This window comes from Macaca thibetana, chromosome 10 (assembly GCF_024542745.1).
Source record: "Macaca thibetana thibetana isolate TM-01 chromosome 10, ASM2454274v1, whole genome shotgun sequence".
NCBI classification, from domain to species: Eukaryota; Metazoa; Chordata; class Mammalia; order Primates; family Cercopithecidae; genus Macaca; species Macaca thibetana.
This window is the reverse complement of record NC_065587.1, coordinates 57,657,517-57,672,155: the sequence shown is the minus strand read 5'-3', so window position 1 is coordinate 57,672,155 and position 14,639 is coordinate 57,657,517. Positions and strand designations below refer to the sequence as shown.

Below are 14,639 nucleotides of genomic sequence, written 5' to 3'. Positions count from 1 at the left end.
GTATTTATAGCAATGTGGGAATGAACTAATACACCTATGAAGCAGGTTCCATCATTATACCTATTTCTGAGATGTGGGAACAGCCTCTGAGAGACTAAGTAATGGTAGCAAGCAGGAGAGCTGGGACATGGGCCCTGGCAGTCTAGCACAGTTTATTCTCTTTAACCTATTGTACTACTGTGTCATCACTCTAATAAATAGGGGGAGAGACTGTTCAGCAGAGAAATGTGGTTGTCGTTTCTCAAATATCTGAAGAAGCAGACCCGTATTTAGATCTAGCATCTTCCATTGACCAGCCAGATTAAAATCTCTTTGTATTGATGCCTGTCCCTGCAGGGCTTGCCACCCGCTCTATCATGCAGTTCTATTTCATGCATCTTTCTTGAAGATTATCTCCTCTCATGCCCTCGCACCCACGTATCCTATTCTAATATCTAAGGGATTGATGAACATGTCATGTGAATCTTGTTACATGAGCCAAATTATACAGACTTTGCTCAAATGATATTTAAACTTGACCTTTTTAACTTAAGTTCCCTCATCCTTTTCACTTTTCTTGTATATCAACCACCACCTCCAAGCCTTTCATATGTTGCATTTAGTTTTATTATTAATCGCTGGGCTTTCTCTATAATACCTTTCTTGATATTTAGCAACCAAACAATCCCATATAATTCCATAGGGAGACAAATCTTGTTCATATTTAGGTGATTTTTTTCTGCTTTGCCTCCAATATTCTTTCTTTGATCTCGCTGTGACTAATTTTTTTAAATTGCTGACTACCTCCCCATGCCTCAAAGCAATGCCTCCTTCACCAGATCTGGTTGATAATAGAGCACTTGAGAAGGATTATTCCATCATTCTTCTAAGTGACATCACCTAGGATGTTTCTCAAGTAATAAATAAATTGCCTCAATTCATCATATGACAGTAATTGCTTTTAGCCACAATTTAACTCAGAGTCAATATTAAGTAGCTGGAAAACACCACAGAGATGCAGGGTTTTCAATGATAGCTCTACCCTTGCTGTGGAAGACCATTTAATAAATACTGTTAAGTGCAAAGAAGATACATATTTCTAATATCCCAGACTCCTCAGTATTACCCAGTCAGTCCTAAGAGGTTAGAATTGACTTCATCACAGCCTATACAACTAAAACTGCTAAATATTGCTGACAGAAGTTGCCCTCGTTTTCAGCTTCGAATGGAGGTTAGCACCCTGTGAGACAGGAATAGCTTTAACTGATTGTTTGAAAGCACTCAGGCCACTCAAATAAATTGTTCCTCAAGTGCTGATTTTGCTTGGTCTCCTAAATCTATGTTTCCAGATAGACCTTGTTTTACACTATAAATGCTCTGTGTAGGTCAAATTCTAGTTTAGTCATGTTACACACACTGCAAAAGATGGATAAATGAGGTTCTCTGATAGAGAACCTCTTCTGGATGTGAGAAAACTCCTTTATTCTATGAAGAAAGTGTCTTTTTTATCCATGGAAATAGAGCAAAACAGACTTATTTAAGAGCAGTCATACCCAACTGATGCCAGATACAATCATTATTGACACACCCCTTCTACGGCATACTCTTTCAAAGGTTTCACCATTGGTGAGCTGGAAATCCATTTATACCTCCCAATGACCTCAACTACTTTCTCTTGTGCCCAGGAGGCCTAACCTATGAGGGCTGCCAAGACCCAGCTGGGGTAGACAGAGGATTCAGTCTGTGGTAAGACTAAGACCTCAAGCTATGACTAGAGTTGGGTATAAGGTTGTCTAAGAAACCAAGTATCGGGCATACTTTGTGGACTGGGTTAGGTGTCAGACCACAGTTAAGGTAAATGACCAGGATATGGCTGAGGTAGGGGTCAAAGCTAAAGCAGAGATCAGGAGTCAACTTGTGGCTTGCGTTTAGGAGTGTTATGGCAGTCAGTCTGCATCCATGGTGAGGGTCAAACTGGCCCACAAGTGTGGCTTAGACTTTATTCAGAAATAAAATTTAGCCCATGGCCATGAAAATAACTGGACAAAGCCCAGTGACCTCCACATGGACTATATCCATTACCTTGGTCTCATCAGCATCAGTTCAACCCTTGGCTTCACAGGAATAGTCCTGGACATTGCCTAACTTGAGTGGTGCTAGGATTATAATGATGACAGTGGCTATAGCAAGGTGCTGAGCATGGGAGCTAATTAGACAACACTACTGTCTTGGAGCTCACTATTTAGGGAGAGAGGAAAGTGCAAACTAATAATCAGAGCTGAGTGATGGGCACCAACACAGAGGTATGTACAGGAAAGGGCATGCCAACTCTGCTTAGGCAAAACTAGACCACAGACTTGATTTCCACGTGTCATCCATGGTGTGGGACACATGGGGCATTCCTGTGATCACTCAGTGATCTTCTCTTTTCCCTCCCCACCTTGACTCCCTGTGGTCCAGACTGCCCTGCTGATGATGAAGAAGAGGCTGAGTCATCTCAGCACTGACAGTACTGGCTCCTTGCTTGTAGAATCTGTGCTTTGAGCCTGGAGCTCAGGAGGCTCAAAGCTGCTTAGCTGCTGCAGACAGGAGCACCCATGGCCTGCACTAGGGGTTAAGGGTTTAGTCTGAAGAGCAGATGTAAGAAGAAGAACACATACTCTTTAGGATGCCCTGCGGCAAAGTGATAGTCGCTTTAGAGTTCTTCAGGCAGCCGGTATGAGAGAGCTGTGGTCACACTGACCTGACTGTAATTCTTCCTGTGAAGCTCAGAGCAGTCCCAGGGCAGCAATGGGACAAAGAGAGGCTTCTCAGGAGCAGCCAATGTAGAGCAAATCAGGGACAGTCTGCAGGTCATGTAATCCCAGGACACTGAGAACAGGTTACCACAGCCTGGCTTGTGAAACAAAGCCCAGGGCAGGGCATGACCAGCAGCAGATGCTGAGACTATTCAAAGGGAGAAACTACACCAAGAAAGGAAGGGTCAGAACCAGAGTGGAGACCTGTCTGGGCCAAATGTAGAATATGGTCAACAAGGGGATCTCACAGGGGAGATGGGATGAGCCAAAGGGATTCTCTAGATGGCAGCTCTTGGCCAAGGTTTTCTTGAGGTCTGTCTACTTTAAAAGCACAGCCCTTGAAGCTCAACCACTGCCCACTGGCCAGTGCTCAGGATCACTGCATTTCTAAGTGCATTCATTTCCCAGGGCTGTTGTTACAAATGACCACAACCCGAGTGGTTTAACGACAGAAATTTATTCTCTCACAATTCTGGAATTCAACAGTCCCAAAACAAGGTAACAGCATGGCCATGCTCCTTCTGAGACTGTGGTAGAACTCTTCTTTGCTTCTTCCTAGCTTCTGTTAGTGGTTGGCAATGCTTGGTGTTCCCTGGTTTATAGATGCATCAATCCAATCTCTACCCCTGTTGTCAATGACTTTCTCCCTATAAGTCTGTATTTACATGATGTTTTTCTCTTCTTATAATGACACCAGGCATATTGGATTAGGGTCCACCCTTCTGACTTTAAACTAATTACATTTGCAAAGATACTGTTTTTAAATAAGGTTCCATTCACAGGTACTGGGGTTATTACTTCAACATATCTTTTTGGGGAACACAATTCAAATTCTAAGACCAGGTGAAGCTGAGTCATGACCCACACAGCCTGGGGATGGGCTACAAGCAGGAGCAGGAGCTTCGCATTTCACTAAATGAAATGCAAACTCTAACAGGGTTCACAGCCAAATGGACAGACAGCATGTGGGAAGAGGAATGGGAGCTCCTGCTTGGTTGTGGACTGAGCAGAACACAAGGCTTCTGGAAGGACAATATGTCTCGGCTTCCTTTGTCTGAACTGCATAGCAGGGTGCACCAGAGGCCGAGGTTCCCCCAGGCTCATACTCAGAAATATAATTCAATTCTTTCCAACCAACCCTGGCCAAATGGATCCCCTAACGGGTGACTGTATTACCTGACTTGGAGGGGCAAGAAAGGGGAGGAGAAGGAAAGATCTGCCCATCTGGGGCAGCTCTGTCCAGATTACACCTCTGCAACATGCAGCTTGCAGCTAGCATCAGAGTGCCTGGAAAGGAGAGAAGGGGCACGGGAGGAAGCAGGCAATCTATAGGAAGGATTAGTGGGAGCGTGAGCAGGATCAGACAGAGGAGCCAGTAAACACGCAGCACGGAATTTCAGATTACTGCAACTAATCCAAGCAACAGTAATAAAATGAGCAGCAGCGAGCACGGCATTGATTGTTGAGATTCCAGCCAAATCCACCATGAACATGTTTTCTTTCTTCTAGCCTTTGCCCCTTGGCTTTTGAAAGCAGAAACACTGAATCACTGTGTTCTGTATTAAAAGCTGATCTGTTCACCTCCCCCAAAGGATGGATGGAAAAGCATCTCTGCTCTTAGTGGGAGGTGAGAAGGGTAGAAGAAGTGGCCAGTGTGGTTGTAGTAGATGTCACTTGCCACACCGGCACAGTCAGAGTCCTAAGACAGGGTCTTCCCTATGACTGCCCATGATTCCTGCCCCCAGCCCGACCTCTCCTGGGCCAACACCATGCGATCCCAGGCCAGACACTGGGCTCAGCAAGACCTGTCCCAGCAGATTTGGGGGAGCTCCAGACAAGGACTCTGAAGACTCAGTCTCCAGGAAGTTTGGCAGGTGAGTCTGCATGGAATTCAAATACTGGATTGAAAACTAGTGACTCACAATTAGCCTAACAAAATGGTACAAAGTGAGTAGAGTGAGGTGCTTGAACCATCACAGGCTGGAGGCAGAAATGGGGAAGGGGTGAGTATACCATGCCTGGCACATGCTCCATCAGTATCAGCCATCTGCTCACTTATTAAATCATTCACGCATGGGGCCAAATGAATGAGCACTACAATGTGTGCTAGGCACAGCAAAAGAGTTGATAGAAACCAAACAGCTCCAACAAAACATGCTTATACCTTGAACGTACGCCATGTTCAATAGAAAACTTTGCTTAGGGCTGGGGAAGGAGGTTGCAGTTCTTTGTGCCAACTGGCCCAGCCAGTTGACTATCTCTGGGTGCAATCTGGAGATAATGGGGACCAGTTAAGGTTTTGCAGAGATCAAACTGTCTGAACTTGATCATAGAGGATGAGTAAGGCAAACCATGGAGGGAGAACATCTCAGCAAAGAGAGGAGAGTGTGAGAAGGCAAGTACCACTCACATGATCCATTTGAATGGGGTACAGGATGCTGAGGAGGAAATAAAATTGGAGAGATAAAAAAGGGATAGGGACTAAATGGTAAATGGCCTTTGATTCAGGCTAGTTATCCCAAAGCACAAACAGAGCCCTGGGAGCATTTTAATCAGGATTAGACTCTTTTTTTTTTTTTTTTTTTTGAGTCTGGGTCTTGCTTTGTCACCCAGGCTGGAGTGCAGTGGCATGAACACGCTCACTTCAGCCTCAACCTCCTGGGCTCAGGCGATCCTCTGACCTCAGCTAGGGCCACTGGCATGTTCTGGGGCCACAGGCATGTGCTGCCATGCCTGGCTATTTTTTTTTTTTTTTTTTTTTTTTTGAGACGGAGTCTTGCTCTGTCACACAGGCTGGAGTGCAGTGGTGTGATCTCGACTCGCTGCATCCTCCACCTCCCAGGTTCAAGTGATTCTCCTGCCTGAGCCTCCTGAGTACATGGGATTACAGATGCATGCCACCACAACTGGCTAATTTTTGTATTTTTAGTAGAGATGGGGTTTCACCATGTTGGTCAGGCTGGTCTTGAGCTCCTGACCTCGTGATCTGCCTACCTCGGCCTCCCAAAGTGCTGGGATTATAGGCATGAGCCACGGCTCCTGGCCTTTTTTCTTTTTTTTTAATTTTACTTTTGTAGAGACATGGTCTCACTATGTTGCCTAGGCTGATCTCAAACTCCTGGGCTCAAACAATTCACTGACCTAAGCCTCCCAAAGTGCTGGGATTATGGGTATGAGCCACCATACCTGGCCTGAATAATACTCTGTTTTAGATGATCACTCTGGCTTCAGTGGGAAGTAAATATCGGAAGGGGATTGATGTAAAGACATGGGGACCCCACTTTGGAATCTGTGACACTAACTTTATGAGTCCCAGACATGAGTTGTAGCAGTGAGGAAGAAGGAGACAGAGATTCAGGAGAAATTTCAGAGGCAGTATCTGTCAGATTTCGTGATAAATTGGATATTCAAGATGAGGAAAAAGAGAAGGCAAGGATGATGCTTGACTTCTGAATCTGAGTTTAATAGCAGTTTGAATGGAAGACTGGAGACTGACTTCTCCTTGCTTTAAAGAGAATATCCCAGGAGAGAAAAAGGTGCAGTGAGAGCCTCAGTCATATATGCTACCTGAGTAGACATTTGTTTTGAAGAAGCACAAACGTTAACAATCACCTCCTACAGAACACCCTACAGGGATATGACAACCTCTTCTGCATTAAGTCTTTTGATTCAGTGGGGAGACTGGCAACAGAAAAATGGCAGCTGGAATGATGTACCAATACCCTTGTGTCTGTCAAACTTTGAGCATCTGTTCTAAGACTGCTGATAAGGACAGTATCCTTATGCACTTGATCCAGGGCTCATCTCCTCCCCGATTCTGTAGTGTCAGCCTTACAGCCATATGAGCAGTTGCCTAGAAGAGCTGAGGAGGGTCCTCTGCAATGATCAGCCTGGCTCCTGGATGTCACCTGCCCTCCTGGCTTCCAGCTGTAGCCCTGCCCCTAGTCTTCTGGCACAGCCCTGGCCTTTGTGCACTCCAGAACCAATCAAAGCACTGGTCAAGGGGAACTAGAGGATACCCAAGTCAAAGGCTCAGGGATATCCACATCCTTTCACCCATCTCAGCTCAGTCTTGCTCTTACTTTGGGTCACTGCAGGAGCTAGAGTTGCTGTGCTGCTGTGTCCAGCCATCCACCTTATATCCTAAAGCTTTGATGAGCCCTGATTCATGACTTCTATTTGGTACTTTAAGTGCCCCAGGCCTGAAGCCCTGATGGGCTCTTACCTATTTCCTTCATCACTCACATTTCTCAGGAACCACAGTTCTGGCCCAGTCACCAATTACAGTCTGGCCCAGATTCAGTCTGCCTGAATCTTAGCAATGGTCAGTTTGCCTGCTGCTCACTCTCTGGACCTCAATTTGCTCATCTGTAAGATGGGTTTAGGATCATAATAATGACTAAGATAATGAAGTTTCTTATCTCATGATTCTTCCCAATAACTGGTCATTATTAGTATTTCCATTTTGCAGATAAGAAAATGGGGAAACTTTGGGGCTCAAAGCCTCTCAGATGGTAAATTGTGTGGCTTCTGAGACTGTCCTGAACCATCCTGCCATGGGATTTCCCAGTGCTGGCTCAGAATAGGTGCTCTCCAATGTCTATGGGCACAGAGCATGGAGAGTACGATTACAGACTGTCTTGAGAGACCTGAGTTTGAATCCTAGTTTCATCATTTCAGAGTTGAGTGATTTTTAATCATCTGACCCTCAGTTTCCTCATCTGTAAACTGTGACTACTAACAGGTTCTCTATTTGGCAGAGCTGCTGGGAAGTTTAAACGAATTAATGATGTGAAACTCAGCACATTCCACAGCATGTAGGAAGTATGTAACATATTTGCTGTTATATTTTTCTTTTCATCATCTTATTGGACATTCCCAATGCTGCTGTCTCTCAGAACTGCCCCCTCTCTCCTGGCAGGCTATGCCCCTGCCTCTGCTGCCGGTCTTCCGCCTCTCTCCACCAAGCATTTTCCCCTCATGGTCGTTGTTCAGGTTGGAGCTTCACCTGGTTCTCCTGCCTCTGGTTCCTGTTCTCACACCATCTGTCAACCCCTTCCACTGGGCACATGCTCCCTTGGAGGGTCACCGAGGCCTCACGGTGTCCAAGCTCACAGGGCCCAGGGCATGACCCTAGGGAGACTGCTGCCTTGCTTCATCACCTTCTCTTGGCCTAAACAGCTTTGTCCCAAAGGCTCAAACTCCTTCTACCTGGGTCCAAGTGGAGCCATCCCTGGGAAAGTTGCTTTAAGGGCAGTTGCGAAGCACTCCCAGAGAGTGTATGATGACCTGAATCCTGTCACTGTGCCAAGGCCCTGATTTAAAGAATTTCCAGGGAAATAATAGGAGAGAGTTTTAACATGAGGTGCACAGGAAATAAAGGAATAATAAGGGAAGTTGTATCCAATACCTGCTCAAACCTGGAGCTGGGTTAGGAGTGCATCCATTTCTTCTGTTAGCCCTCACCATGATTGGGCCTGGCTGTACAGGGACTCAACTTTACTATTTCATAAATGAAGAAGGTGAGGCTCAGAAAGGTGAAAGGCTGAGTGATTGGCTCAAGGTCCTTCAGTTTTTTTTTTTTTTTCTTTCTGAGACAGAATCTTGCTCTGTCACCCAGGCTAGAGTGCAGTGGTGCGATCTCAGCTCACTGCAAGCTCCGCCTCCCGGGTTCATGCCATTCTCCTGCCTCAGCCTCCCGAGTAGCTGGGAATACAGGCGCCTGCTACCACACCAGCTAATTTTTTGTATTTTTGGTAGAGACGGGGTTTCACTGTGTTAGCCAGGATGGTCTCGATCTCCTGACCTTGTGATCCGCCCGCCTCGGCCTCCCAAAGTGCTGGGATTACAGGCGTGAGCCACCGCGCCCGGCCAAGTTCCCTCAGTTTTAAGGAATGGAGTTTGGGCTCCAGATGAGGGCTTGTCCCTTAGCCCTTCTCTCTGTAGAAAATTGACAATGGGCACTGGGCATGGCCAAGACAATGAAGTCAGATCTGCCCCTGAGGATGACCTGTAGCACAGCTACTGTGGCCTCCAGACTGAACACTGTCAGTCTCCTCTTGGGCTCAGAGGTCCAGGCCACCCCCTTGAGGCCTGGCTGAACTGCAGGAGGGATATGAGAAGAGGCCTTCTTTCTGCACTGGTGGGCCTGGGGAAGACTGAGTCCTCTTAATGTTAATTAACTGGTCACTTCTCTACTGCAGCCTCCAGTCAACTCACTGCAGAAAAATGCCCAATCCTGGCCAAAGAGGATTTTATCTTATTTCTCTCAATGGAAGCATCCCTGACCTCTACCCACTAGGTGACTATAGCCCCTCGCACCCAGTTGTGACAACCAAATAAATCTCCAGATTTTGCCAAACATCCCCTAGCCCCAGAGAGCAACAAGGAATAAAAGTAACTGAATATGAACCTCTTCTCTACACATACATTTCTATTCAGCAACTAGGGACAAAGATGACCCTAGATGTGTTACCTCTAGATCTGCGCTGCCCACAATGGTAGTCACGAAGACACGTACTTAGAGCACTTGAAAAGTGTCTGGTGCAACTGAGGAACTGAATTTTAAAATTTATTTTATTGAAGTGTTCTATGTGTAAAATACACACCAAATGTTAAAGACTTAGTACAAAAAAAGAATGTAAAATAGCTTTCATCTGTTGTTTTCTTTAATTCTGTTGCATATTATAATAATAATATTTTGGATATACCAGATGATTGTGAACTTAAGATAGGCGGGCTTAAGATTCTTGGAGTTTACAATGCTGCTGAGAAAGTGATACCTATTCAGTAGAGACTGTACTTTAAGTACTGGTGCAAACATTCTGCTTTTCACTTTCAGTACAGTATTCCATAAATTACATGAGCTACTCAATACTTTAATATAAAATAGGCTTTGTGTTAGATGATTTTGCCCGACTTTAGGCTAATGTAAGTGTTTTGAGCATGGCACATTTAAAGTAGGCTAGGTTAAGCTATGATGTTCCGCAGGTTAATTGTATTAAACGCATTTTCAACTTACAACATTTCCAACTTATGATACATTTATTGGGACATAACTCCATCATAAGTTGAGGAGCATCTGTATTGAGTTAAATACATTATATTATTAAAATTAACTTCACCTGTTTCTTTTTACTTTTCTCAAGTAACTAAGAAATTTAAAATTACATACAATATTCAAATTCTATTTCTATTAAACAGTATGGCTCTGGAGGTTTATAACGGAGGATGATTTTTGTCTCCATGGCACATTTGGGAATATCTAGAGATGTATTTGGTTGTTACAATTGGGATTGACATGCTGCTGGCATCTAATGGGGAGAGGCAGGGATGCCGCTAAGCATCCTACAGTGCACAGGACAGCACCCCTAACTCTGCCCCCAACAAAGAACTATCCGGCCCCAGACATCAATGGTGCTGGGGTTGCACAATCTTGCCATAGAGCATGAATTCCTTGAAGGATAAGCCAATAAATCCAGAAGAGCTAAAGAACTAATTGGAGCTAGATGGGCAAAGAAGTTAAAGCTCTTACTTAGTTCTCATGATTAACTATGACTGTGGTTATTAATATTTCAATTTCTCCAAATAAAGATAATGAAGTCTGGAAAAGAAAAATAACTTATCCAGGATCACCAGACCAGAAGGTGGCATTGCTGAGAGCTGAACTCAGCCTCCTTTCACTCTGAATGCCGGCCTATCCCTGCTACATAATGTGGTCCTGCAGCTCTCTGAGTTGGTGTTGATATGAAAAGAGGCTGCCTGTGCTTAAAGTCTAATATCCCCATCATTCAGACCTAGGCAGTTATTATTTACATCAGCCATTATTGCTACCAGGGGACGAACATTAACAAAAACACCCTTTGAAAGGGATGGCACTCACAGGCACCTTGCCCATCAAATGAGGCTGAGAAACATGTGGAAATAAATGGATCACAATGAAATAAACCTGTCAGAGGAGGAACATTCAGATGCCTTAGAAGACAAGAAGTAAGAACAAAAGCACATGATATGGGATTCGCTCTGTTTAAAGAAAATATTATCTGACTGCTCGACTTGAATAGAGCCCAGAGAACAATGGCCCAGCAGAAACAGAGCAGCTTGCACACACTCTGGAGAAGTATTGTTTCTCTGTAAATTGGTGGTGTGCACAGTGGCGAGAGTCACTTTTCTCCCGCTGTCGACCTGCACACTCCCACGTGTCCATCTGTAACTCCTACCTCCCTTTGGGAAGGGCCTCTGATAAGGTAGGGCTGGGGACTGATTTCAGTAAAGACCTACTATGTGCAGTGACTGCACACAACATTCCTAGCATTTTCTAATGGAATTTTTAATATAACTGCATGAAGCACATCTGATAATTAGTTTTGCAAGTGAAATAAGGCTATGCAACTTGCTTAAGGTAATCTAACAGGGAGTGGCTGAGATGAAATTCCTGTAATGTTTGCAGTGACACACTGGAGTACAGGTGTCCATGGGAGTACAAAGGCAGAGACAAAACTCGCCCATAGTGGACACTGTTTAGGCTCAGTCCCAATCTCCTTTACTGGGCTGGTGTGACTACTCTCCAGGTGCTGTGGGTGCTGGCAGCAAATGGCTCACAAATACCTCCCTTCCAAGAGAAGTACCATTAGGCAAAAGGGAACCACTTCCCCAGGATGTAATGCATTCCCAAGGCAGCCCACAGCCAGTGGCTGACCAACACCATGGTACAAATATTGGCCCCCTTGCCTCAAGGTGGGACCAACTCTTTAGTACATTTCCTGCTCCATACCTCCCCTTTTCCCGGGGTTCAGGCAGATGCAGGTCTCCACATCCTCCCTTAGCTTTGTTCTCTGCCGTATCTCATCCTCCTCCCTTTCTTCTGAGAACACTCTGCAATGAATAATTTGCACAAGAATCTCCATCTCAGTCTCAGTGTCCAGGGAACTCAACCTAAGACATTCACTAGCAGTGATGTCTCTGAGTTTGGGAAAGGGGGTGGACAGGAGTGAACTGTGAAGGTACTGGATGCCCAGACTCATGTCATCACTGCCTGCTGCACCTTCTTTTCCACCATGATAAAATGACCATTCAAGCATTAGCAGACCGGAGGCCATTGTCTGGGCAAGGACTTTAAGAGAGGTGACAGTTAAAGGTTTGAAATCTCCAAGAAACTTCCCACAGATTAAAAAGGCACCCTGCAATCAAGAGGTCTCTAGGTTGGCTTGTCTTTTGAGTCCCACGATGGACATCGACCTCTCACATGAGTGGCTCTGTGTCCTTTGAAGAATGGCACACATTCATGTGAAATGAGTTCCACCTATGGTGTACATGAGGAAAGGGGCTGGTATTTACTTCAAACAAATATAGACTCTGGACTGGGCATACCCATAGCAGCTCCTTTGACATTTATTATCTTGTTTAGTCTCAGAGGCCTCTGCATGTGTATAGTCTACAATGTAAATGGTGCCTTATAAGGGGTAGGTGGGATTATTCCTATTTAACAGATAGGAAAAGTCGGGCTGATATGGTATGAGTAAATTGTCAGGACAAATGGTAGACCTGAGATCATAGTGAGAGCTTCTCATTTCCTAGGCACAGAATTGTTACGTCAACTTTTTCCCAAACTTTTATCACAGCTCAGCTGTCACTTCCCCTGTGAAGCACTCCCTTGGCTGCACATGAGTTTGTTTATTTTGAACACCATGTACCTTTCCTTTGTAACACCACTCAAAGTGGCAAATTTATTTGTGTAGGTTTTTGACCAATGGCTGTTTCATCTCCTGGAAAGACATTGGAACATATCGTCTTTTGCTCTTCATTGTACATCTCAGTGCCTAGAACAGTGCCTGGCACCCAGGAGGTACTTAGTAAGCATTAGTAGATTGAGTGAATAGGTGAGTGGACAGATGAGTGTATGCACAGAGGGATGGATGGATGGTTGGATGAATGAATGAATGTGTGGGTTGATGGGTGAATGGGTGGAGGGGTGAGTGGGTGGGTGGGGTGGAGGGACTGCTGGTTCCTCTCTGGTGCACCTGGCTTGGAGGACCCACTAAGCATGGGCAACTCTCCCCTCCCACCCGCCCAGGGCTCTGGTGATCACCTGTGGTGAGGAGGCAGAGTGGAGTCCCCGGGGTCACCTGGGCGCTGCCCATTGGTGCTGACCACAAGGAAGCCAGTCCCCAGGCAGCATGCAGAAGAGAAGGAGAGAAAGAAACACACATGAAAACGTGCGGCACGGTGAACAAAACTGCAATTCTTGTGGCTCTGAAGAGCTCACACTAAATAGCAAAAGAACATCATGATTTAACAAAACAGGGCCTGAAATAGATTTTAAAAAAATGAAACAAAAGTAAGAGGCACCACTTATCAAGCACCCACGACATGCCAGGTACTTTTGTGGGCGCCTCACATATAATGTTTCTAAGACTTAGAATAACCCAGAAAGGTCAGTATGATTATAAATAAATCTGTCATTTTTCCACCGAAACTACTTCTCCGTTAGACTTCCCTTTCTGCATAAATGGTGCCACCATTCACGTAGCTTCTCAGTCTAGACATATGGGAGCCCTCCTTTTTTCTGATGTCCCTCTTAGAATCAATCACAATGCTTTATTAATTCTACCCCAGAAAAGCTCTTGAAGCTGCTTCCTTCTCTTTAATTTCATTCTCACTTTGTTCAAGCCACCCTTGTGTTTCACGTGGATTATTTAAGCAGCCTCCCGTCTGGTCTTTCTGCCTCTGGTCTTGTTCCCCTTCAGTCTTAGTCTCCATCCTTCAGTTGAAATACATCAGTGCTGCCTTGTTGTCCGCAAGGTAAACTTCAAACCACTTCACCCAGCTCACAGGCCCTCCATGATGAATCTCCTGCCCACCCCTCTGGTCTTGTCTCTCTCCACTACCACTTCCCACCCTGTCCCAAGCACAATAAACAACTTTCCATTATCAACAGCTCCCCTTTCCCCACCGTCTTGTATGTAAGCCTTCCTTAGGTGAGTCACTTTGCATGGGATATACTCCCTCCTGCTTCTTCACCTGGCTGACAACTGCTCATCCATCAGGTGTCAGTTTAGAACCCGTTACCTCTAGGGAGTCTTTATTTAGTATGTCAGTGACTCTGGGACACATGCCCCTTCTTGTCTTCCCATAACACCCTCATCTTCCCTTCTTATTGCAATAACATCACTGTATTAGAAGTGGATGCCTTCTCTTAAATCCGTAGTCTCCCTGAAAGCAGACATGGTGTTCCATTTATGAGTGTACTCATGTGGACTTGCATTGTGCCTGACATATAGTAGGTACTCAGTGAATATTTGTTGAATAAATGAATGAATGAATGAAGAAATGTTGAATCATAGAATCTGTAAAACTTGTTCAAGGTCGCAAACTGGTAGAGGTTGTATTCAAACCCTGGTTTGTCTGGCTTTAATGTTCCTGTCCTTTCAAATCCACCCCTCACCTCTCTAAAGAAAATCATACAAAAGGTTGAAAGGTGTTTTAGGCCTGTCCAGAGACTGCAGCTTTCTTCAGTGGTCCGTCAACAAAACTGCAGGAAGTTCTTATGCAAAATTGAGAGAGTAGAGTATTCCAGACCAACTGATAAACAGAAAATATATAATTTCAAAAATAACACAGATGGCAAACTTGATCAACAGCCATGAAATACTATAAAATTTAACCACCAGTAAATAGTTATCATAATACTTCTCCCTTAAAAAAATGAAAAGTTTTGATATTTTAAAAGCACAATCTAAGTCAGGGGTCAGCAAACTATGACCTGTGGGCCAAATCTGGGCCCCCACTCCCTGTTTTCTGTGCAGCCATGAGCTATAAATGCTTTTTACATTTTCCTAATGGTTGGGAAAAAATGGAAGAGGA

General features: G+C 44.8%; 2 protein-coding genes across 6 annotated transcripts in view; both read right to left on the bottom strand.

Moving 5' to 3' along the window:
- PTPRT (protein tyrosine phosphatase receptor type T) overlaps positions 1 to 14,639 on the bottom strand; it is an 820,910-nt gene that overhangs the window by 181,521 nt on the left and 624,750 nt on the right. For all 5 annotated transcript variants that reach the window (XM_050806436.1, XM_050806437.1, XM_050806434.1 and 2 more), the window contains exon 13: positions 12,865 to 12,921. In XM_050806436.1, coding sequence (XP_050662393.1) covers positions 12,865 to 12,921 — 57 coding nt within the window. The remainder of the gene's footprint in view (positions 1 to 12,864; positions 12,922 to 14,639) is intronic.
- CHD6 (chromodomain helicase DNA binding protein 6) overlaps positions 1 to 14,639 on the bottom strand; it is an 853,354-nt gene that overhangs the window by 827,573 nt on the left and 11,142 nt on the right. The window lies entirely within an intron of this gene.